The sequence below is a fragment of the Podarcis cretensis genome (genome assembly GCF_951804945.1).
Source record: "Podarcis cretensis genome assembly, chromosome: 8".
Classification (NCBI taxonomy): Eukaryota; Metazoa; Chordata; class Lepidosauria; order Squamata; family Lacertidae; genus Podarcis; species Podarcis cretensis.
This window is the reverse complement of record NC_137177.1, coordinates 78,579,247-78,604,070: the sequence shown is the minus strand read 5'-3', so window position 1 is coordinate 78,604,070 and position 24,824 is coordinate 78,579,247. Positions and strand designations below refer to the sequence as shown.

General features: G+C 47.0%; 1 protein-coding gene across 4 annotated transcripts in view; it reads right to left on the bottom strand.

Moving 5' to 3' along the window:
• Positions 1-24,824, bottom strand: part of MTOR (mechanistic target of rapamycin kinase) — a 100,513-nt gene that overhangs the window by 13,718 nt on the left and 61,971 nt on the right. For all 4 annotated transcript variants that reach the window (XM_079986652.1, XM_079986654.1, XM_079986653.1 and 1 more), the window contains 15 exons: positions 18,457-18,532; positions 15,486-15,625; positions 12,877-12,977; positions 12,243-12,358; positions 10,415-10,492; positions 10,207-10,314; positions 6,716-6,841; positions 6,478-6,609; positions 4,344-4,459; positions 2,842-2,959; positions 2,078-2,284; positions 1,706-1,806; positions 1,318-1,414; positions 973-1,071; positions 732-854 (listed from right to left, as the gene is read on the bottom strand). In XM_079986652.1, coding sequence (XP_079842778.1) covers positions 732-854; positions 973-1,071; positions 1,318-1,414; positions 1,706-1,806; positions 2,078-2,284; positions 2,842-2,959; positions 4,344-4,459; positions 6,478-6,609; positions 6,716-6,841; positions 10,207-10,314; positions 10,415-10,492; positions 12,243-12,358; positions 12,877-12,977; positions 15,486-15,625; positions 18,457-18,532 — 1,738 coding nt within the window. The remainder of the gene's footprint in view (positions 1-731; positions 855-972; positions 1,072-1,317; positions 1,415-1,705; positions 1,807-2,077; positions 2,285-2,841; positions 2,960-4,343; positions 4,460-6,477; positions 6,610-6,715; positions 6,842-10,206; positions 10,315-10,414; positions 10,493-12,242; positions 12,359-12,876; positions 12,978-15,485; positions 15,626-18,456; positions 18,533-24,824) is intronic.

Here is a 24,824-nt window from a genome sequence, read left to right as displayed (position 1 = left end):
TTCTGCTGCAGAAGAGATAGCATCCTGTTCTCACAGTAGCTTCCCCGATCCTTTGGGGGAGCTTGCAACGGAGTTCTCCCCACCTGTGTCTCCCAGCAGCTGATATCCGCAGGCATATGGCCTCTGATCATATAGGCAGAACATACAGTAGATAGCTATTGTAGCTAGTAGCAACTAGCCTCACCCACCATGATTTTATCTAGTTCTCTTTTAAAGGCATTCAAGCTGGTGGCAATCACTACATCCTATGCAATCAAATCCCAAAATTCAACTATAAGCAAATAAAGAAGTACCAGCCCACTGGTTCCAGCCCCCAATCACCCTCTTTAAAATTCTGTACGCTAGCATTAAAGAAAAAGATCACACACATTCTCAGACAGAAGAGTCAAGCGGATCAATCCTTGCCGAAACTGTAATTAGAATCGTTTCAGAATACAAAGGGAAGAGTGTTAAAATAAATAGCACACACAACTCCCTAAGAGTCAGGCAGATCAATCCTTGCAAAACCATAATTAGGATGTTTTTGAGTACAAAGGGGAAGACAAAGTGAAGCTCATAATGGTTACTCTGTCGACCAAATTGCAAAGCAGAGGGATATATTAATTAAAACAATACAACCCACCACTGAGGTTATAGACAAGGAGGGGTAAAAACCTAAATGAATGCCCCAACTTGGAATGTTGCACAAGGTGGAAGGAGAAGCAAAATGTGTGCATGCATGCAACACTCACCATCATGGCCTGCTGGACTAGTGTGTTGCTGTGTTCGCACATATTCTTCAAGATTTTGTTGGCGGCATTGTGACGGGCCGTTGTGGTTGACTTTGAAGCGACAGTCAGTGGGTAGATCAAAGCCTAAAGTATCAGAAAGCATCAATTTATAAAACCGGAGTTTGTTTACAGTCTGGAGCCTCAACAAGGTTTTTTTTGGGGGGGGGCGGGGCTGGTGGGAAAAGAAAGCAGGAGTGCTCACCTGTGGGTGGTACCTGCCAATATCTGTGAGAAGCTGGTAAATAAGTCGGCCCACCAAAGGACGAGGGGTGTCGATTCTAGCAATGAGCTGAGGGATAACCTGATTTTAGAGGACAAGAGAGGTAAGGGGTGGGGATGGGGAATGAACTCAGACATTTCTCAAAAGATGCTCTTATTTCATACAAAGCTAAGACAAGCAAAGGAAAAATGGCAGAATAACAAATTCAGGTTTATGAACGATGGGGCTTGGGAAATCCAGACATAACCATGGATTATTTTCTTTAGTCCGCTGTTGTACTTAGGTCTAAATAATGCAAGGGATGCTCACAAGAAACCAGTCCCTTACCTGTAACCAGGTATCAATCTGGATGGCCTTCACCCCTTCTACCAATGCCTCATTGACTTCTGGCCAGTGGCCGTAGTCGAACCATAGAGTAAGGACTCTAAGGAAAGAAGATCGAAACACGTCAGGCTCATAAGAATGCAAGAAGAGTCCTGCAGCTGGATCAGGGCAGTGCCCCACTTAGTCCAGCATCCTGTTCTTACAGTGCCCAACCAGATGCCCTAGTGGGAAGCCAGCAAGCAGGACCTGAGTGCAAGAGCAGTTCTCTCCCCACGTGGGCTTTCTAGCAATTCAGAGGTGCACTGCCTCTGGCGGTGGAGAGTCCCCATCAAAATAAACAGGGCAAGGGCAGCATTGATTCATTGCCACTGCACAAGGGGCGGGTCCTCACCTGAGGGTATCCTGTAAATTGTTTCCTCGTGACAAAGAGATGGACCGGAAGAAACCCTGCACTGCTGGAACAGTGTACATCAGGAGTGTTTTGGACAAGTCCTGCCAGGGAACAAACATTTTGCAGGTCACTTCGCATGAAAGCAAGCGACAGCCAAGCCAGGGATGGGGAACCTGCGTCCCCGCAGATGTTGCTGTGCTACAATGCCCACCATCCCTGACCCTGGGCCGGCGGGTGTTTTGCCAATGTCTAGAGTGCCACAGCTTCCCCACTCTTGGGGCATATCAATTGGAAGGCTGAAGGGAAGGGGAACCAGCTGGACACATAGCCCACTGGGCCTGGAGAGCCAAAGGGGAGACAATTGGAGTGTACCTCCATGACTTTCTTCTGCACGGGAGATGGGACGGGGCTGTTTTCGGTGCTTTCTGTCTCGCTCTCGCTGTTGCTGCCCTCCGTGTTGGCACTGGTGACACTGGCTCCGCTGGCGTGGCGAAGCTTCTTCTTCTCGTCCCTGGCCTGGTTCTGATGCTTGTAGTGGAGGACGGCCTCAAAATTCATGACTGCCCATGCGTGCCAAGCCTGCCGGATGTGGGTGCGCACGCATTAGAATAGCCAATAAACAACGCCCCTGCTGATCCCCAAGCCAACACTCTGCTGCAGAGGGCAGAGGTGCTTAAGTGTTTTGTACCCCGGACTGACAGGCCGCACCAGAAGCACTGCTGCTACTCTAGGCGACATGGGGACCTTTTGCTTAGGTAAAGGTAAAGGTAAAGGTACCCCTGCCCGTACGGGCCAGTCTTGACAGACTCTGGGGTTGTGCGCCCATCTCACTCAAGAGGCCGGGGGCCAGCGCTGTCCGGAGACACTTCCGGGTCACGTGGCCAGCGTGACATCGCTGCTCTGGCGAGCCAGAGCCGCACACGGAAACGCCGTTTACCTTCCCGCTGGTAAGCGGTCCCTATTTATCTACTTGCACCCGGAGGTGCTTTCGAACTGCTAGGTTGGCAGGCGCTGGGACCGAGCAGCGGGAGCGCACCCCGCCGCAGGGATTCGAACCGCCGACCTTTCGATCGGCAAGTCCTAGGCGCTGAGGCTTTAACCCACAGCGCCACCTGCGTCCCCTACTTTTTGCTTACCTTGTACCAATTGCGGTCATGCTCTGTGGAGGCACTGTAGTACTGCAGGACCTTGGGGATAGTGCTCTCGTTGATACCTTGCAGGTTCAGCTGCCACTCGCCCAGTTTCAGGAAACACCTGAGAGCATATGCCCAGAGGAGAAGTTTGGTCAGAATCGAGTACACACTTCCAGAGTTAACGCTAAATACATTACTTCTAGTAAATGAGCCACCATAGCTGTTAGAGGGCTGTGACAATTTGGGTCCCAGACTTTTTAGACCCGTCTACCCATGTACTGAGGGACGCGGGTGGCGCTGTTGGTAAAAGCCTCAGCGCCTAGGGCTTGCCGATCGGAAGGTCGGCGGTTCGAATCCCCGTGGCGGGGTGCGCTCTCGCTGCTCGGTCCCAGCGCCTGCCAACCTAGCAGTTCGAAAGCACCCCCGGGTGCAAGTAGATAAATAGGGACCGCTTACTGGCGGGAAGGTAAACGGCGTTTCCGTGTGCTGCGCTGGCTCACCAGATGCAGCTTTGTCACGCTGGCCACGTGACCCGGAAGTGTCTGCGGACAGCGCTGGCCCCCGGCCTCTTGAGTGAGATGGGCGCACCAACCCCAGAGTCTGTCAAGACTGGCCCGTACGGGCAGGGGTACCTTTACCTTTACCTTTACCCATGTACTAACTGAACTGAACCTCTATACTAACTAACCTGAAACCAAAGGGACACATGGGTTGCTAGATGTTTTGTGAAATATATTGGCATTCTTTTCATCTCTCCTACCCCACTAATTCTCTATTAAAGAACCCAAGTTGGTGGCCATCACTGCTCGTGGGAGCCATTGTTCCACAGTTTAACTATGTGCTGTGTGAAGAAGTGCTTTCTTCTGCCTGCCCTGAATCTTCCAGCATTCAGCCTCACACTTGTTTACACTGAAATGCATTTGCTGCTTTACTGCCCATTCATTTGGTCTGTGGAGACCCTTCTCAGAACTCTTTTACCATCTCTTTTCATTTTAAGCACCCTGAAAATCATGCCTCATCTTATTAGAGGTGGCTTCAGGAGGTCGGTGCACGTAACTCAGGTGAGGGAACCCTACAGATATTACTTGGGCAACAATTCCCAGCATCTTTGAAGATTGGTCATGCTGGTGGGATGGCTAGATGGGAGTCCGACAAAAGCTGAAGAACCACAGCTTCCCCATCCTTGCAGTAAGAATCAATCCAGCTTACATAATGCGGAACACACAGCAAAGTGGTCTCTGCTGAGCAGCTGGCACAATGATGTTATCAAATGAAAGCAGAATAAATGGTGCTAACAGTGCTGGAATGATAGTGCTTTGGGAACAGCAAGCTTCTTGTGGCTACTAGCACAGGTTACTGATGTCGAAAGAGTTGTTTCATCCAGAGTGTGCATGGTTTCAGCTGTTCAGGCTATCGGCCGACACTTTGTGTTATCTGCAGTTTTTGGGAAGGCATGTTGCTGCTTCTGGCCTGGTTGCTGAGCCTCGGGGAAGGAAGGTACTGACCGTGCCATGAGCTTGTGGAGCTCCTGCCTATGCTGCTGATCCTCAGTCGCGATGGCATGCTGAGCCTGCTGCTGCATGGTCTGAACAAAGTGTTGCATGTGCTGGAACGCGTCGATCTGCAAAATGAATGCATGTGTGCTTTGAAGTGCACTACTAGGCTGTTATCAAGCATTGACAAAGGGGGGACTTTGCAGCTGTAAAGATACACATACACATACAAATCAGGAATCACTGGGTTGTATCCAATATGGGCCCTACTCAGAGCAGACCCATATAAATTAATAGGCATGGCTAACTTAGGTCCATTGATTTCAGTGGATTTCCTCTGAGTAGGTCATAGTTTGACACAACCCAAGGCGTTTTCTCTCTCTCCTCTTCCATCTCAAGCCTGATTTCCAGCCATTTGTCAGATGTCCTAGCCAGTAAATGATAAAGTGATTCAAGGTCTCACCTTCCTTCATACAAGCGGTCAGCTTATGTTATTTTAGAGTACCCTGTGTATATCTCTTCAATTAAAAATACATTTATACCCCTTTCCTTTTTCTTTTAAAAAAAGTGGATTTTTTTTAAAGCCTTGGAAACAATAGGGTAAAATGAGCCAGCAATCACACACCAAGCTGGTAATTCATCTGTGCCATGCAGAGCAGCTTTTGCACTAAAGAGGAAGATGAACATCACCATTTTCTTCCCGTCTCTCCTCTCTTGGGTTGCAACACTTCTGTACCCAAGCCAGAAAGAGAAGGCAAAGATTCTTTGGACATGCCCTAACAATTCATTAAAGCTACATAATCAAAGTGGATTTCCTCCTGCAACTTCTGTGGAAGTGTAAAGGAACCATTCTCAGCCTGAGGGCTGCCGTGTTCCCTCATGGGCAAACCCTCTGGGGGTGACATTCCATTGGCAAGTGTGGCCAGAGGCAAACATGGGCAGAGCAGCATTCAGCTACATTCTAGTCATATAAAAGACAGGAGTTTTTCTATCTCTGCGTGCGCGCACACACACACACAAAAACCACCCTCCATCCAGGCAAGCAAGCATCATCATCGCATTACAAAAACACATTACAGGCCAGGCAAAGGCACTTGAGGAGGGCTCTGAGCAGGACTGGTGACAAGGGTGCCCTGGGAAGAATCTTAATACCGGATATAGTGGCTTCTGGCTCTCAGCCCCCATCCCTAGTGCAAAGGGCACGCACCCACCCACACCTCCATAACTACACCATAGGTGAGGCACAAGACCCTTTCAGCAATGCCACCTACCCCTCTTCCCTCTCAATGAGCTTAGCTTCTACAAATTTACAACTTCTTCTGAAAATTCAAGGATTCCTAAATTATTATTATTTCTTAAGGTGTTACATTAATACTTGATGAGCTTTACACACACACACACACACACACACATGCAAGGTTGCTTAAATCCCGCCCCCCCCCTGTGAGTTGAGCTGGCTACAAGAAAAGCACGGGTGTAAACCTGTCCAATTCAAAAATAGTCAAAAGATTAGCCCTTGGTGGGGTGGCCCTTTCTGCATTTCAGAAGGTGTGCAGCTGAGCCACACAATTATAAGAGCTTTAGCCTCCACAGTCGGCAAAAACCAAGATGGGTTTGGGGTGGGGGCACTGAATAGAAGGAATGACGTGGCAGCACATTCAAGACTAAAAGAGAGACTTTACCATATATTAAACAGGAATAAGAAGGGATCCAGACTGAGGTTTATTGGATTTGATTATGTAAATTCCCCTCACATGGCTGTGCCAAAGAGACTCGGCCGTGCCCCTGCAAAGCCAAGTGATTTGGCCTTACATAGCCCTGTGCATTCTCCAGCTGTTTGCTGGCTGGGTATCTAAGTCTGCAGAGATGTTTTGTCTGTGCAAAAAAGCCCCACCCCTAAACCCTTTCCCGGTTTGCCTGGTGTGTTTGCTTGTTTCTTTACTGACCACTGACACAACACACACAAGGGTATAGAATGCTGGAACACAGTGGAGAGCCATCCACTTCGAAACCAGAAAAGGTGGCTGGGCAAGGAAGGGAGAAGATACTTGTGCATTTTGCTTCTTGCACTGCAGCAGTCCTAGGAAGCAGGAGTTATCAGCAAAAGGGAGAAAAGCATTTTCGAAATTCTTTCCAACATTTTTACCTTGCGGGCACTTTTCCACATGTGCTTCATGTATGCGTAGGTCACCTGAGGATGAACAGTTGGCAACGGGTGATCCAACTGCCGGGACGGGTCAACCCCAAGAAGCAACACGAGGGTCTTATGAGCCAAAGCCTTGAATAAACAGAAAAGAGGAGGGGTGGGGGAAGGTTACTGTGGATTTTTGCGTCCAACTCTTTTTCCTGTTCTCATACCTGCTGGAGTTGCAAGAGACACTCACCAGCCGCCCACTCTTGCCGCACAAACTGGCGTACTTGAGCCAAGTCCTCATGTCCTCGTGGGGGTTAACGACAAGGGACCGGACCATAAGTATCCTCTGCCAGTCCTCAACGATCCGCTGGCAGCCCTAGAAAAAGAGAAGCACAGGCAGAGACCTCTTAAGTCCATGTACCTGTTGGTTTATTTCCTATTCCTGCTGTTCATGGAAATTAAAATAGGCAGTAGGCTTACGGCAAACAAGAAGCAGCTGCACATGGTGCGCCAGCAGCCTACGCAAGTCATTTCCACCCGGTGTGATGGTAGCTATCTACACAAAGGGCCGTGGCTCAGAGGTAGAGCATCTGCTTTGCATGCAAAAGGTCCCGGGTTCAATCCCCAATGGCATCTCCAGGTTAAGGCTGGGAAAGACTTCCTGCCTGATAGCTTGGAGAGGGTCTGCCAGTCAGTGCAGGGAATACTGAACGAAATGAGCCAAAGGCCTGGCTCAGTACAAGGAAGCTTCCTCTGCTCCTAAACCTTTGTATAAGAGAATAAGTCAGCTGGTAGCTACTAGCTGTAACAGGCAGTGGAGCCATGTCCATGAACATCATCTTATGAGATCTGCTGAACTCTCTAGGTCAGAGGACGTTTTGCCCTGTTTCTGCTAACATCAGGCACTGGCCCTGCTTCCCTTTCTAGGTCTTTAAAAAGGGCTCACTCTGCTGCTATGATCTAGCAGGGAACCTACAATCTTGCAGATGTAGTTGGACTACAAATTCTCATCACCCCTGACCAGGGACCATGCTGACTGGGGCTAATGGGAGTCTGAGTCCAACAACTTCTGGCCAAAGCTTCCCCATCCCTGCTACAAGGATAGGAGGTTGCCTTATTCCAAGGCAGGCCACTGGTCCATCTAGCTCGGCCTTGTCAACACTGACTGGCAGCAGCTCTCCAGGGCTGTTGGGTGAGGGACATTCCCAGACTAACATGGGGGAGCTGGGGATTGAACAGTAGGCCTTCTGTATCCAAAGCAGGTGCTCTGCCACTGAGCTATGGCTTTTGCCTTGATAGGTGAAAACAGAAGCAGACATACTTCATTCCCACTTTCTTCTTCAGTAAGTTACTAATTTTCATAACTTGAAATGGAAATTATTTCATATTATGCATTTTTGTTATTATGTTGGACTCTTTTTATGTGGATAGTGGTATTGAGAGGTCTTTTGTAATGATTTTGGTTTTTTGTCATGCTTTGAGCATAACATATAGAGGAAAGTGATAAAGTAAACCATAACCATGGCACGATGGAAGAAGAAAAATGAATCGGGAGGAGGAAATACACAAAGGCAGGTACAAATTCTTAGCTACCAGTTGTTCTAATGACCAGCTGGAAATGCAAAAGGGGGGACAGAGGGAGAGACCAATGTGTTTTCCTTGAACCATTACTCTTGTGGCCCTCAACAGAAAAAAGGCTGTCTTAGGGGAGACAGGGAAGGAAGGAGAAGAAAATAAAGACTGCTGTATGTTGCAGTTAGTAAGGAATATCTAACCTATCGTGGGTCCAAACAAGCAGCTAGTGCTCCTGCTAATGCGGAACACAGACAACTTCTAAAGAGAAAACATCACCGCTTTATTACATCAAGCAATATGCATTTAATTTTCGCAGTTTGCACACCACTTCACCCTGCACACGCTGCTGAACTTCAGTCCTTGGGGACTGTAAGTAGAAGTCAGCTCCAGGAGCTGGCCAGGTTCTCCAGCGTTAACTATGTTCGTTAATGGAAAAAAAGGGGGGCAATTCGGAGAGGAGGAACGATCAACCCCCAGTAAAAGGAACAGACTTGAAAACATAAAGCAGTAACGTCTGTGTCCTCCTAAATCCCTTTCAAAACAACAAGACAGCGGTCTGACTCAATTTCCGAAAAAGAACATGTTATTTTGAGTTCCAACGACAATTTGTTCCTGCAAGAAAAACAAGGAGAAAGAAAAGGGGTTTTTTGGGGGGAGGGGGCGCTAAGCGAACACATTCCCCACAAAGATATTTTTGCATTTCTGCTTTGGCTGTTGTTCTCCCTGCCTAGTGTTGGTGTTCTCCTGCTGCCTCGCTGGCCTGGCCATCCCTTTGAATTAGGCTGCCTTGTTGGCAGGCAGGCTGAGCCAGGAGAGGCATCTTCCTCTCACCTACCTGTGCTGAGTGCCACAATAGCTCAATGCCCACTGCCATGGTGGAGACATGAGTCAAATTGGAGAAGTCCATGCCAGCTTTGAACAACAGTTGGAGGGGTGGGATGGGAAAAGACCCTTTAGTGGCGCAGCATCAGCCTTGCATGTAGAAGCTCCCAGGTTTAATCCCCAGTACATATAGGTTTAGGGCTAGGAATGTCTTCTGTCTGAAATGTTGGGGAGCCACTGCCAGTCAGTGTAGACAGCACTAAGGTACATGAACCAATGGTCTGGCTCAGTATAGGCAGCTTCCTATGTAACCAATGAGAAATTTAGAGGGACCCAGAGCCCATCTGGGCTTTTCCTATCTTCCACAAATGGTGGCAATTTGCACCAAAGGAAAACAAGAGTTTACATCTCCAAGAGTTTACTTCTACTGTAGACCTTGCATTCAAAACAGAGTATTAAACATTGGTTAGAAAGACTGCTCCAGAGAAACAGAGAGAGTACAGTGCCTTTATTAGATAGCCAGGTATGCCATCCCACATCCAAATTAGGTAGGAAATCTAAAGCTCCCTGAGGTCCACATAAAGTGGGCCTTTTTGTATTTGTTAGGAAGATGCTGTAAAAACACACAAGAACTCGGTGTCCTGTTTTTTCTTTCTCCCTTACTTTTCAAGGTCTATAAACAGTTGCAGTTGCAGACTTCACCCACCCCGTTGCTCCGGGCTATTCCTCCTGGGCGGAATGTTCTCTGAGACTTTCCAGACAGGAATGCAATCTTGGAGGCAAAGAGCTTTGTCACAGCTTCCCAAATGGCACAGGGAAAGAGAGAGCGCGGGGGGGGGGGGGAAAGCAAGCCGTTGGCAGCAACAGGTAAACAGCTTCTTGTGCCGCACAGAAGCACACGCAGGAACAACAGGAAGGAGAGCGCCACGGTGGAAAAAATTCTTCCTCTGGGTGGGTGCTGGAGTTAATATCGGACTGCAGCCACTGGCTATCAAGCTGCAAGCCCGCGTCTGCTCCAAGGTAGGGAGGTAGAAAGGATGGATGGAAGGAAGCTAAGATTCAGGGGAGCTAGAGTGTTCGGTGACTGCTGACATGGCTACTGCTCTAGGTACTCTACCTATCTCCAACTTTCCTCCAAGAGACAAAAGGTGGTTTACACGATTCCCCATTTTATTCTCACAACAACCCTGTGAAGTAGGTTAGGTAAGAGTGTGACTGGCTCAAGGTCAGTCAGTGAACTTCATGCCTGAGTGTGGATTTGAACCCTGGTCTCCTAGATCCAAGCCCAGCACTCAATTATCACTACACCATACTGGTGTTATAAACTTTCTGCAGTTTCTTTACCTGGAGTCTCTCCCACCAGATCTGGCGAATGATCTCACGTCGCTCCGGTACAAGTTTATACTGGATGACTTCTTCCAGCTCTGAAAGCATCTGGCAGGATACCATCGCCTAAAGGAAACAGCCAATCACATTCCATCCCAATCACTGCTGCGCCGGAACAATTCCCAAACAGAGGGTCATCACCCGAGGCCAGGAGCAAAGTACTCACCCCGTAGGCACGGCTGTAACTCTCTCCTGCCATAGCTGTCAGCTCAGCATCTAACAGATCTCGGGCTTTGTCAATGCACTGATGGAGGAAAAGAAAGGAAGGGTCTACTAAGGCGATGGAGACACTGAAAACATAGTACAATAAGCTTAAAGACAAAAAAGACAAAAAACAGTGGAGAGGTGAAGAGAGGCTGTTGCACTTCAGTTATGAAGGAAAAAATGACCATGTACGTCTAGAACTTTGTTTCCTTCACTTGTTCGGGATAGTTGCGCTTTTTCAAGATCTTGTGGACTGGCCAGGGTCTTTCTTGGGTTGTCCATTATTACTGGCTCCTTTCTATTCCTGCCTGTTGCTCTAGAACAGATACATTGCCCTGCTTTGTACACAGACTCCACTCTTGCATTTCCTTCAAAGTACTGACAGTGACTCCATATGCCCAGGAACATACAAGCTGAGTCAGGCTTGCAGAGGGGCTGTAGCTCAGTAGCAGAGCACCTGTCTTGCATGCAGAATCCTCAACATTTCCAATTCAACGTTCTCAGAACCTCTGCCCGAGACCCTGGAGACACACCAATTATCAAGAGGTGTACCAGCTGAAAAGCTTCCCAGAATGTCATCCAGGATCTGGCCAAGGTGCATCTACAAGGACCAATCCTCGACAGCAGTGGTGGAGAACCTGTGGTCCTCCAGATGCTGCTGGAAAACATCTCCCATATTCCCTGATTATTGGCCCTGCCAGCCGAGGCTGATGGGAGCTGGAGTCCCAACAACAACAACTGGATGACCAGAGTCCCACCCTGCTTATGTAATTTATATACTGAATTTTTTTCATGCTGTAAGCTGCCTCGAGCCTGGCTTTAACTATGAAAAGGCGGCATACAAATAAAATGGTGCCTGTATGATGTATGCTTGAAAGCGCACTGCCTACTATGACCTAGGCACATCCCATAATCTTTCTCCATTAGGTTTTGAGGTTCTATGTGTGCCAGAGCTTCCATTTCACATTTTACAGGCTATGCACAAAGAGAAGTCCAAAACATTGGGTGTCGTGCCATATATTATATAATATTTCCTCCAGAGTTTTCCCTCTTCCCCCACCCCCTTCCCAGAATGTGAAAAAGGTTAATTACAGAGGCCTTAGCTCTTTCAAACGCCTGGCTGAATTTTCTTGTGCACATCAATAGAGACAGACAGATTCTGACAGGGCTTATTTGGATTATTTTCTTTCTTTCTTAAAGAGGAATTCATTCTACAACTTCAGCTCTTAATACAGGGTGGGGCAGGATGGATGTAGCCACCCCCCCCCCCAAATAATACAAGATCCCCTCCTAAAATTAACAGTGTATTTCACATTCACAAAGACAACATAAATTGAATCCTCAACAGAAGCATAGGAATATCCATGCAGGATTAGACCAAAGACCAGTTTGCGAATTGCTGCTTGCCTGGATGGCGGGTAAGGCTTGCCATATAGGGACACTTTACAAAAGTGCCTGATCAACAGCCATTTGAGTCTGTTACAGCATGGTCCTGTGGCACCATAAAGACTGAAGATTTCTTGTGTCCTAGAGCAGCCTCCCACTCCTTGGTGCCCTTCAGATGTTTTGAGCTACAACTCCCAGCAACCCCAGCCAGCACAGCATGAATTACCATGGTCAGATCCCAACATGGGCTGCCGAAGGAGGGCGCCCTTGTGTAGGAGGCCCACCAGAGGGCATTTTGCCAGGGGTCCCCTCAAACAGGAGCCTTCCCTGCCATATGGGAAAGCAACACCCAGTTGCTGCTCTTCAAACCACAGCGGGTGATGGCAGAAAGGTTCACAGTGTACCTGCTGAGCCAATGAAAAGAGGTCCTGATGCAAGGCCAGCACAGCCCGATAGAAGGCGCCATCATGGGTATCCCTTGGGATCATACAGGTGTACTCCTCCATGCTATCCCACTGACCTGCAGAGACAGACACAACCTGCATAAGCCGTAAGAGTTGGGAGGCATCCAGTGGGACATGCTCATCTATCCTCTCTAATCTACCTGAAGAAAGGGATTAATCCCTGTACCGGAGGTAGCCAACATTGCACCCTCCAGATGTCCCTGGACCACAACTCCCATCATCCCTGGCAAAAGTCTGTGGCTGTTGGGAGTTGTAGTCGAAAACGTTTGAAGGGCTACGTCTGTGGAGATATAGCTGCCCCATAGCGCCCCTGAAAGAAATGAGCTTAAACCTACTCAATGGAAGAAAATTTGATGACCTCCCTATATCCAATGCACCCCCAGTGTTCAACAAATCATTTGCCATCCCATGTCTACCTGTGCTGGACACCCTTCTCTGTGAAACAGCATTTTAGAGGGACTGTCTGTTTCAGTGCTTAGATTAGACACTTGGCAAAACTCCCCACCCCACCCCCAATATATATATGTGTGTGTGTGTGCATGCAGGGAAGGACAGTCTTAAGGCTGGGACTTACCTAACCCCCATGCAGCTGCTGCTGCCATTCTTGCCATTTTCGCCTGGGTTTCATCGTTCACTAAGGTCCACTTCTCACAACACTGCTGGTGAAGTTGTCCCCTAGGAAGAAGAAAAAAACAAGGATGCAAAAGTTAGTTTGTTGATAATCCTCTTCCCTGCTTTTATTTAAAATGTGCATTTTATACTGCCTTTCCATTAAGGAAACAGTATTCAGTAATTGTGAAAAAATAAACCCAAAACTGCAGTTTGCTGATGATACTGGAATACTGTTCATATTCACACAGAAGCCCCATTGAGATCAGTTGGATTTACTGGGTTGTAGCCAGCCAAATTTTACTCAGAAGACCCGTTAAAATTAATTGACCACAGTTAGTCATGTTCATGAATTTGAAAGGGTCTATCCTGTATAGGACTAATGCTGGAGACAACTCACTCCAAGGGAATTGTAATTGTAACCTAAGGTTGTAACCTAAAATATAGTGTCATTAAACACACCCACCCATGAAAGCAGTCTTTAAATGCGCGCGCGCACACACACACACACACACACAATCCAACAAGACAGTGTTAAAAGGCAAATAAAACCACATGCAGGAAAGTTGGCAGCTAATGAGCAACAACACTGATTGAAAGTGAAAAGTGATCAAAACAGCAGCAACATTGAAGCAAAATATTTAAGGTTGTCGAAAGGACTGGAAGGACACAAGAGACTTCACTGGGAGTCTTAAAAGACAATAAAGGCAAGGGTGGCAGGCAGGTGATTCTCAGAAGGAAATGCCACAGGTGGGTGAAACTACACAAATTCTGCTGCAGTACTTTGCCACTGTTTATTTTTTTAAAAGTTGGTATTTAAATTTCCATGGGTCTAACCTTTGTATGACTTAGCTGGATACAGACTCCCTTCAAGGTATTTGGGTCTTAAGCTGCTCTGTTTAGCATTAGCATTAAGTACTAATGCTATTTCCTCCTCTTTACTGGTTTTATTTGTCAGATTTGTACTCATTTTAATTGAATCTGATGGTTCTTTTAATATGATGTTAGCTGACCTTTAGGCACCAAAGCTGCATTCCACGATGGCTGTGTTCTACCTACAATGTCAGTTGCTAGGAACTGCAAGTGGGGAGACTGCTCTTGTGCTGGAATCTTGTTTCCAGGCTCTCTAGAGGCATCTGGTCCCCCCCCCCCCGCCCCGAGAACCATATGCTGGACTAGAATGTGTCAATGACCTGATTCAGCTGACAGAGCTTCTTTTGTTCTTAAACATTGTGTATTCATCTGAAGACTTGGTAAAGCCAACGCAGCCTAACTTCTCACTCTCCACAAAGTCACTTGGCTCCCCCCTCCCCGTTCTGCCACCCAGGATGCAAAAAGATGGGAATATCAGGTACAGGTTGTGCTGCTTCAGGTAATTCTGTGCAGCCCCCTTGGTCTGTGGAGTGACTTCAATCGACAGGCATCTTCCCCTCCCCTCTCCCACTCCCCTTGTGCCATCGACCTGGGTTCACGTCAGGACCCATCGAAACAGAGAGGCTCAATGACATGAGGCATGCAGCGATTTAGGCAGGACTGGCTTGGATTTGCTGAACCCTCCAGGTTGAACTGCACAGTACGTTGTGCAGGTTCTGTCTTTTCCAATTAGGCTCCAAAAAAAGCACATTCCCTTTCTCTCTCATATACACATATGCACACTGAGTGTGCATGCTGCAGATCCCTGCTAGGGATAAAGACTCCTCACTTCACAAAGGCTCTTGATCCACGCAAGTCTGCAAAAAGCAAACTACCCACATCTCCCACCCTCCTTCAGAAGGGAAGTCATTTTGCAAACTCTTATATGGGCTAATGGGCAGGTACCTTATTTTAATATATTCCCACTTTCCAGCAAAAATTTCCAAAGTAGTTTAAACAAGAAGAGGGGGAATCAAAATATCTATTCCTAAGTTATTAATTAGAACCATGGAAAGGATTGTAACTCAGTGGAAGAGCACATGCTTCGCATACCAAATGTCTGTTTTTGTTTCCCATAGGAGTTTAGGAAGCTGGCTTATTCTGAGACGGACAACTGGGTCCTTCTAGCTCAGAACTGCCTACTCTGACTGGCAGTAGCTCTCCAGGCTTTTAGACAGATGTCTCCTGCAGCTCTGCCTGGAGATACCTGAGGATTGAACATGGGACCTTCTGCACGCAAGCAGATGTTCTACAACTGAGCATGGTTCTGAATAAAGTTACAGATTAATAGGAAGCTGCCTTGTACCAAATCAGATAATTGGTCCGCTTAGCTCAGCTTTGTCTATGCTGACTGGCAGCAGCTCTCCAGGCTTCTGACAGAGGACAAATACCACTCCTACCTGGAGACGCCATGGATTGAGCGTGTGGTCTTTAGCATGCTAAGATGCTCTTTATTTATGTATTATTGCATCTATAACTGACTTTCCCCTTACATTGCTCAAAGTGCCATACACAGGTTACCCCTTCTTCATTTTATCCTCACAATAACCCTGTGAGGTAGGCTAGTTTGAGAGACAGCCCCCCAATGTGCATCTGCAAGTAGGGATTTTAACACAGCTCTTTGTCTGACACTCTTAACCACACCACGCTGGCTCTTCTTACCATTCCCCCAGGGCTTCCAGGCAGCGCATGCGCCCCAGCATCAGTTCTGGGTCATCCTTGTTTGTATCCATCTTTTTGTCATAGGCCACCAGAGCATCTTCCCATTCATGCAGTTTCTCATACCAGGTTGCTTGAATTTCCTATAAAAGTGGGGAAGAGGCGGGAAGAGAGGGTTAACAAAATAGCAAATTTTAGTGTGGGAAAGTGGCAGGAGTAAAGAAGACCCAAGTGATGCAAGTCTCATATGCTTTCATGTCCCATCTCACAATAGGTCTATAGTTATGCCATTAGCATTATGGGAGGGAACGCTTTGTGTAAGCAGCACTGGGAAGATGTTTGCAGAAAGGAAGGGGGGAAATAAAAACCTGGGAGTTGTATCCAATACTAGTCTGCCTCAAAGTAGGCCCACTGAAGTGAATGGACACGACTACCTTGGGTTCATTAATTTCAATAGATCTACTTTTTAAAAAATGTTGTTATTTGTTTATTTTTAATAAGACACGACATACAACAACAGATACCCCAAAGTAAAGGGGGTACCTAGAACTGAACATGGCAGAATAAATATCCATACCAAAATCAAGTATAACAGGCCACTATTACAAGGTTCCAACTAACACAAATTAGTTTACATTACCCTGCACCAGTCAATCTACTCTGAGCAGGGCTCAGTTGGATATAAAGGTAAAGGTAAAAGGTAAAGGACCCCTGAACGGTTAAGTCCAGTCAAAGGCGACTATAGGGTTGCGGCGCTCATCTCATTTTCGGGCCAAGGGAGCCAAGCGTTTATCCACAGACAGCTTTCTGGGTCGTGTGGCCAGCATGACTAAACTGCTACCGGTGCAACGGAACCGGTAGTGTGACGGAAACCAGAGTGCATGGAAATGCCGTTTACCTTCCCACCACAGCGGTACCTATTTATCTACTTGCACCGGTGTGCTTTTGAACTGCTAGGTTGGCAGGAGCTGGGACAGAGTAAAGGGAGCTCACTCGTCATGAGGATTCAAACCACCGACCTTCTGATCGGCAAGCCCAAGAGGCTCAGTCGTTTAGACCACAGCGCCACCCACGCCCCTACTCAGTTGGATATAGCCCTAGATAAATGGATGAAAAATAAAGAGATGAATAATAATCAGACCATTGGTCCATCTAGGCCAGTATGACTGGCTGGTTTGCCTGGGTCACATGAGAAAGGGCAGCTGTGTGCCTGTGTGTGTGTCTGTTTGTGTGTGTGTGTTTCCACGTGAGAGTCACTGCTGGCACATGGCCCCCAGAAGGCTAGCGAAAGATGAATGTGGCTCTTGGCTCCAGCCCCTTAAAATCTAGCCATCCCTTTTGAGCATCAGCAAACACCACTGGGAGACCCAAGGACAGAAGTAGAGCCTCCCTTGCAACCACTGATGGCTGGTGCCCATTGTGGGCAGTAGGGCAGAAGGCTCAGACACCAGCAGGTGGGGAAGCCAGAGCCAATGGCAGGCAGAGTCAATTCATTCTAGTTTTGCCCACCCCCTTCTCCTGCCTGCTGAGTCCTGCAAGGGCAATACTGAGACTAAGGAAGAGGAGGGAGCTGACAGGCAGGGCTGGATGTAAGTAAGAAGGCAGGCAGGTGGGGGCTGGCTGAGGTTGGTGGAACAACATCCCCTTTGCCCTAACAGAGCCAGCCTCCACTGCCTGCTGTGCCATCAGCTCCAAGTCTAAGTAGCATCAACACATATAAACAAGAGCAGCAGGGGATGAAATTTGGAACAGCCCAGCAGACAGACAGCCTACAAGCACGTGGGGCATTGTACAGCAGCAAGGGAAAGGATACTAAGGCCTTAGTACTGGCCTTAGCAGTCCAGATTTTCTGAAGGTGAGCGGTATAAAAGAACAGAAGTGCCGACCAACGACAGTTTTCAAATTCCCAACACTTTCACCAGCCTCTCATTTCTTTAAGGATTTTCATTTTCAAGGGATTAAAGGGGGGGGGAGGGGAGGGGACAAGCTACCACTTGGATTTCTTTGGGATTTCTTTGCTTCCCGCAACCCCCTCCTGCCCGCCCGCCCCAACATGGGCTCTAGGCCAATGTTCTTTTCTGCTCAGCCCTTGGCAGTTCTTGCTGCGACGTTATGCCAAGCAGTGGATTCTTTGAGGGCCCTGCAGGCAGGATAAATCTGCACACACACACAACACATGCCACACTTCAGTGCCCCTCCACGTGAGACGTTGCAGGTCTGGCCTCTGGGGCTCCACAGGCAGATCATTTCAAAACAGGAGAGGATGCAGAGCTTGCTGATGTGATCAGGGGATTATGGGTTCCACTCATGAAGGCAGATAGAAAGCTGCCTCATACCAAAGTCAGACTATGAATCTGGCTGCGCTGACTGGCAGCGGGTCTTCAGCATTTCAGGCAAAGGTCTCCCCGCCCCCAGCCCTATCTGAAGATGCTAGGGGACCTTTTGCATGCAAAGCAGATGCTCTAGTCTGAACCCTCCTCTAAAACAGTGGTTCTTAACCTTTTTGGGGTGATAGACCCTGTTGGAAATCTAATGGAAGTTCTTCCCAGAATTTTTTTCACGAAGACAATTTTCAAAGAAACAGGAAGGAAATGGGGTGTGTGTGTGTGTGTCATATTTTTACACTCTCTAAAGTTCATGGACCCCCAAAGCCTATGATCCTAGGAATCCAAGGATCACAGGTAAAGAACCTCTGCTCTAAAAGTAAAGTAAGATTCTGGTCCTCAAGGTTACGGATGAAGGGCTAGCATAGGAAGCTGCCTTATACTAAGCTGGAAAAAATGCGTCCCTATCGCTCAGTATGGTCTACATGGACTGGTAGCAGCTATTTCAAATTTCATGCAGGAATCCTTCTCAGTCCTGCCTGGGGATTGAACCTGGATCTTCTGCAAGCTGAACAGATCTTCTACCATGGAGCTGTGACCCTCTTTCTCAAAATGAAAACAGGGAGATGGGGAATTAAGAGGCTACTCACCAGCTCCCCAAAGTGTTTCATGGCATATTCCAGAACCCCGGCTGCTGCCTCTGGTTGCTGCAGTTTATTGTTAATACTGGAAAGAGGTAAGTGGGAATAAAAAGCCATTTAGGGCAGATCCTAGTGTTTTATTGATTTCTATTTCGCTTTTCCAGCTTCCACAAACAATTTTTTTTTTAAACAAGTTCAAACCAAACTAGTATAAATACATTTTAAAACAGCACCATAAACAATCATAAAATGGCAGTTTCCCCACTGCGACCAATCTTCCCCTGCTATATGTGCAATGACAGGAGACTATAGAGCAGCCCTTCATATATGGCTGGACTCCATCTCCCATCAGCCCCAATCAGCATGATCAATGGTCAGAGATGATGGGAGTTGTAGTCCAGCAACATCTGAAGGGCCACAGTCTCCCCATCCCTGCATTAAAAGATGGCAGGTGTGTGATGGGAGGTAGCATGCAGCAGTAAAGGCAAGTGACAGTCTAGTTCAGGGATGGGAGACCTGTGGCCCTCAGGATGTTGTGGGACTTGAGTTCCTATCAGTCCCAACCAGCATGGTCAATGATCAGGGTTGATGGGAGTTGTAGACCCACAACACCTGGATGGCACAAATGTCATTGTGCAAGTCACATCAGTCATTTATGCGGACAACTGATGCAGTTGCTAATCTGGTACAAAGTGGATACTGAAGATGAGAAGCCATCTGTAAATAAAGAAGAAGACCAGCATTGCCCATTTCATAGGCAGGATTCTTCCACACACCTTTGCTGTAGTTACTGTTCTCAGCCACCAAGCCTTCCATTCCCCCAAATAGCTGCTGCCGCCGCCACATGATTTTAGGCTTTGAACAAGATTTAGCAGAGTTGGCAGCAGGGGACTTCAGCTGAGGCTCACATGTCTATTGCATGTCATTGTTTTAATTTCCTCTAGGCTGCGTTCCCTTAAGCTAGGACTTCCTACCCGCGGCCTATTCCTCCTCTTGAACATCCACGTATTCAAGGGCTTTATGGGCATCCAGTCATAACAGGTTTTCTTTAAAAAAAATATATTGGTGGAAGTCCTCCTCCCCGCTCCCTTTAGAAAGACTACTAATCCCTCAAAAGAATTAGAGGTTTTAAGCGCCCTTAAGAGAGATCTCATAAGGACTGAAGAAGAAATAAACATTTTATATTAAACAGCTGCCTCTCCCACTTCAGCCCTGCAGTTTGCTACTCTCTTGAAGAAGCATCAATTGTCCCCTTTTTGCAAAAGGTGGGACAGAAACGCCCAGCAAATTTAGGGGGGCAGGATCAGGAAGCAAAGCAGCAGCAGTAAAAGTGAATGTCCCATGAATTTTGGACCTCTCAGGTCCTTCATCGGGGAATTTCAAATACACAAGTTCAATCTATGTATTATACTGTTTTCTTCTACTGAGGGAGACCAAGAGACTGAACTTCTGTATATGAAAAGTCTTGATGAAGGGCCTGCACGCATTGGACATTCACTTTTTCTCTTGTCCTTTTGTTTCCAGTTCCCCCAACAGTTGGGAGGCAGCAGCAGTGCTTCTGAATACCAGCTGCTGGAAACCACAGGAGGGGAGAATACTCTTGTGCTTGAATCCTGCTTGTGGGCTTCCCATTTGGGGCATATGGATGGCCACTGTGAGAATAGGATGTTGGACTAGAAGGGCCACTGGCCTGATCCAGCAGGTTCTTCTTAGGTTCTTAGTAAAGGGACCCCTGACCATTAGGTCCAGTTGTGGCTGACTCTGGGGTTGCAGCGCTCATCTCACTTTATTGGCCGAGGGAGCCGACGTACAGCTTCTGGGTTATGTGGCCAGCATGGCGGACCAGAGCAGCGCACGGAAACGCCGTTTACCTTCCCGCCGGAGCGGTACCTATTTATCTACTTGCACTCTGACGTGCTTTCAAACTGCTAGGTTGGCAGGAGCAGGGACCGAGCAACGGAAGCTCACCCTGTCGCGGGGATTCGAACCGCCGACCTTCTGATCGGCAAGTCATAGGCTCTGTAGTTTAACCCACAGTGCCACCCGCGTCCCTTTAGTGGTGAATAGCTTCACTTTATTTCCCTGTCTGGTACATTCTTCTCCTCACCCTGCTTTACCCACTCCCCTTCCGCTATCTGAGTTCTGGTATGGATGGCTGGATGCTCACATTCTTGTAGTTGATGCAGCAAACCAACAAAATTGCAAAGAGTTAACAACTACTCTCACTGAGGCTGATGGGAATTACAGTCCGTGGGGCACCAGGCTGGCAAAGAACCATATGCAAGGATGGAATCATCCATAATTCTTGCATTGGAGTGTGTCAAAAAAGAAAACCCACCCCAAAACAAGCCAGCACAAGATGTGCGATGAGCTTCTCTTTTGGCAATGCTTCGAGAACACTGTATTAACGTGGTAGAACAGCAACACCTCATTGTCCTGTCTCCTGTCTGGAGAAAGCGTAGGCCAGGCCGGTACCCTCTGAGCCTAGCAGACGTACTCAGCTGAGTCTAGCGCTGCAATCCCTATGAAAGGATTCAAATTCATGCCGGGTTTTATGGGCTTCTGGAGAAAACCTGGCCGACTTATAAAAGGGCAGACAACAACACTCTGGCCACACACACTTGCTTTGCGTTGTGACTTTCTAGTTTTATAGGGTTGGCTGGGATTTCATGAAGCCCGCTTGACGGCAACCTTTTGCCTACGCACTCCCCTTCATTGTAAGAGCAAATCGTAAGTGCTCAGAGTAAGTTTAGCTTTTCTAGGATACTGCACAAGGAAGAGAGAGGACCTTTTTTTAGAGCCCTGCTAATACATTCCCATTTAGACAAACTGCAGGCAATAGTCAAACAGAACTTCAAATGCTTATCACTCCTCTTGATAATAAGAATGTACAGAACTGTAGCACAAATCTTAAGAGGAACAGCGAGGAAGTCCTGGCTCAGTTTTTTTTATCTTAGTCATGAACCTCTTTCTAGAGCATCCTCTCTCAGGCTTCTCAGCACACGAGCACGCACATTTACAATATGGAAGATGTTTACATTTACATTGGAACACAGGAAGCATTACAGGTCAGTATATTTGTCAATGAAGCCCTGCTCTGGCTTCCCAGGGTCTCAGGCAGGGTTTTGTCTGTCACTCTGTACCTGATACTTCTAACTGGAGTTAGAAGACTGAAACTAGGACCTTCTCCATACAAGGTACGGGGGCACCTTCTCTGAGCTATATCCCTTCACTCAAGATATAGGGTGCTGCCTTATACAAATACAGGCCTCTGGCCCAGCTAGGTCAATCCTGTCAACTCTGACAGACAGCAGGGTCTCTTTCACTACTTGTTACACAATCCTATTTGTGTCAGCGATCTTTTGTGAGAGCCACCACTGAACCACAACTCTTCTCCTAAGCTATTGCCTCATGTACAGTGCTTAAAAACAGACAAGTTCATGGTCTGTTGACAGAATCAAGCCAATAAGCACCATGCAGGCATACACCAGTCTACGTGCCAAACAGGAATTCCTCATCCCTATATTCTGGGACCAACCCATAAGCAGGGATCAGAGCTACTGCAAAATAGCATCCTTTGGTTCTGTCCCTGTCAGGAAGTCCAGAAGCACACCATGCCTCCTGACAGTACTGAACGTCACCAAGAGACTCACAGAACCAACAAGGTTAGATCCTGGCGAAGGTCAAGCCCCAATTATGAGAAGCTATGCAGAGTTGTAAGCACTGGTGTAATAAAACCCTGGTTATCCACCCCCTGCAGCAGGCTGTAAGCTTCCAAATCGTCAGCCAATTACTCGCTAGCACCAACATTATCCTTATCGACAAAACAGCAAGCCAGGATTCTCTCACCTCTGAGACAGAAGATGGACTTGGGAGATAAACCTCTGATGTTCTAGGGAGGGAATTAAGGACGCCCATGTCTTTTCTGCTCCTTGAGCAAGAGTGATTCATTGTAGTGCATTGTAAAAGTGATAAATGGCTGTCACAGTCCCATTGGCAGGCAGAAACATCATTCCCTGTATGTCAGGCAGTTAATTACTTCCAACTTTATCTCTCTTGTCAACACCTACTGACAAATTGGCCATTATCCTTTCCCACCCTCTATCATAATTATGGCTGCTCTGTTGCTGCCACTTTCTAGCACTAACTTCTCTCTCCTTTCCACAGCTTGTCAAAAAGGAGAACGAGACAAGATGTTTTATACTTCAAAACAAAAGGCTGAGCGAGACCACACATATTCTTAAATCTTGGAAGAAGCACAAACGTTTCTTTTTTGAAAAACACACACATCATTTTCAATTCCCTCTCCTCAAGAGAGCCGAATCCACTTGACAATAATGTTGATCCTTATAATTTATCAGCTTGCAGATGGAGACTCAGATATACAACCTGCTGGGATCTTCTGTTTGAAATACAAACAGGGGCTGCATAAGAGCATTTTGAAAGCATTTGTGCTTGTGTGTGCATCCCAGACTTTATACTGGAAAAAAATCAAGACTTTGGGGAAGATGCTGACCCCAAGATGAACAGTCCCTGCCCTCCTGGCCTGGACATTGTCACTTGCTCTGCTCCTGGATCTAATCTTGGGCAGGTGGAATGGGGGGAATAGTGCTTTCAGAGAAAGAAAGACAGAAGGAATCACCACTGACAAGGAGTTGCTGGTCTTCTGGATAGCCAGAATCTGCATAGCCAGAACTATGTAACTGTGTTACAACAACTGTGATTTTATACACATGAGCTTGTTTTCCCCTCCCTCCCTCCTGTCTCTTTTTCCTCATGTGCTGTGTCTCGAGAGCAGAGATTATCTATTTAAATCAAACTGATGAAAAAATAATAAACAAATCAGTTTTGACCATTGGATAATATAACAGGGCTTGAAACTGGGTTGAACTAGAATATCGTTAGCCTTTGGGGCCCAGCCAACATCTGGGCAACTTGAGTTCTGCATAATAAAAAAAGGTTATAAAACTACTTGCATGTTACATATATCAGGGCAGGGGTGGAAAACTGAATCTGGCTGGTGGGCAATATTCTAATCTCCCTGCCCTCATGGGGCCACTTACCTGTCAAATACCTGGGCTCATAATTACACCAGGTGACCCATTTTTTGCCCATACAGATGTCATATATGATGTCTGGTTTAGAGCAGGTAGGTGTGACTTGGCTCAGATGGTCCCGCAGGCCAAACAGAGCCGTCTGGTGGGCCTAATTGGGCCTGCAGGTCCAAGGTCCCCCACCAAAGACAACAATAATTTCTTCCAAGTATGAAAGATTTGTCACGTGTCTTTGAGTGTGTGTGTGCGTGCGCGCGCGCGCATGCATGTGTGAAAGCAGTTGTTATTAGTGGCTTATTGACAGATTATGGAAGTTGTTTTATCATCAGTAACTGGAATGTGTGTTTTTGTAAGGAAGAGAGTCACTTAAAACAGATGGAAGTTCTCTTTTGAGGCTGGAAAAGAGCAGGGTCAGATGGGATGCGAAAGAATATAGACTTTCCTAGAAGCTTGTGACTAACTGTTTAGACAACCAGCTTCCAAGAAGAACTGTGACAGCACCTTTAAAAAAACATACATTTTTTAAAAGCTCAAGGGTAGCTTTTGCCACCTCCACAGGCAACTGGCAAAACACACTCTGGCCCCAAACCATCAAATTGGACACTCAGGCATCAACTTTTGAAATTCTTTAACATTCTTAAGGAATTACAAGACTGTTTTCCAGTTACTGTTCAACAAGCGGGAAGCATCAGAGAAAGAGAAAAATATTTTTAAGCTCATGCATATCACCCCAAGGGGCTAATATTCCTCTCAGACAGAACTGCCACATGCTGTTGCTGCGATTCTCAACATTTGTTGGTAAGAAACAGGTGGATGTTTTTCCTCACTGACTGGCTGGCTCTGGAGAAATAATTCTCTCTGCTGATCATCTCAACAGAGCAATCCTAAGAGTGTTTACTCAAGAGGTAAATCCCACTGTGTTTAATATGGTTTATACTCTGCAATTATTTGGTTTAGGGTTGCAGCCTAAGTCCTTGGGACTTTAAAATGGTTTTGGTAGATTGGCTACCAAAAGGTTGAAGTCCACAGAGATGTAGAGGAGGCATGGGGAACCTCAAATTGCATTAACCTGCCATTTTCCCCGACACCTGATGTCTAGAGTTAGGTTTCTCTCTTGCATAGGGCAGCAGGAGGCTGAATAATGCATGTGTCCATTTGGGGGCTGATTCCCCAAAGCCTCAGCTTTTGACATATCAATACCACCATGTGAAGTCTAAGAGTGTATACACCAACCCAGCATTCCCAGTCTCAGGGTTTGTCAATATGAATTTTAGCTTTGTAGCATAGGCCAGTTTTTACACCCCTCCCTCTCTCTATTCTCCA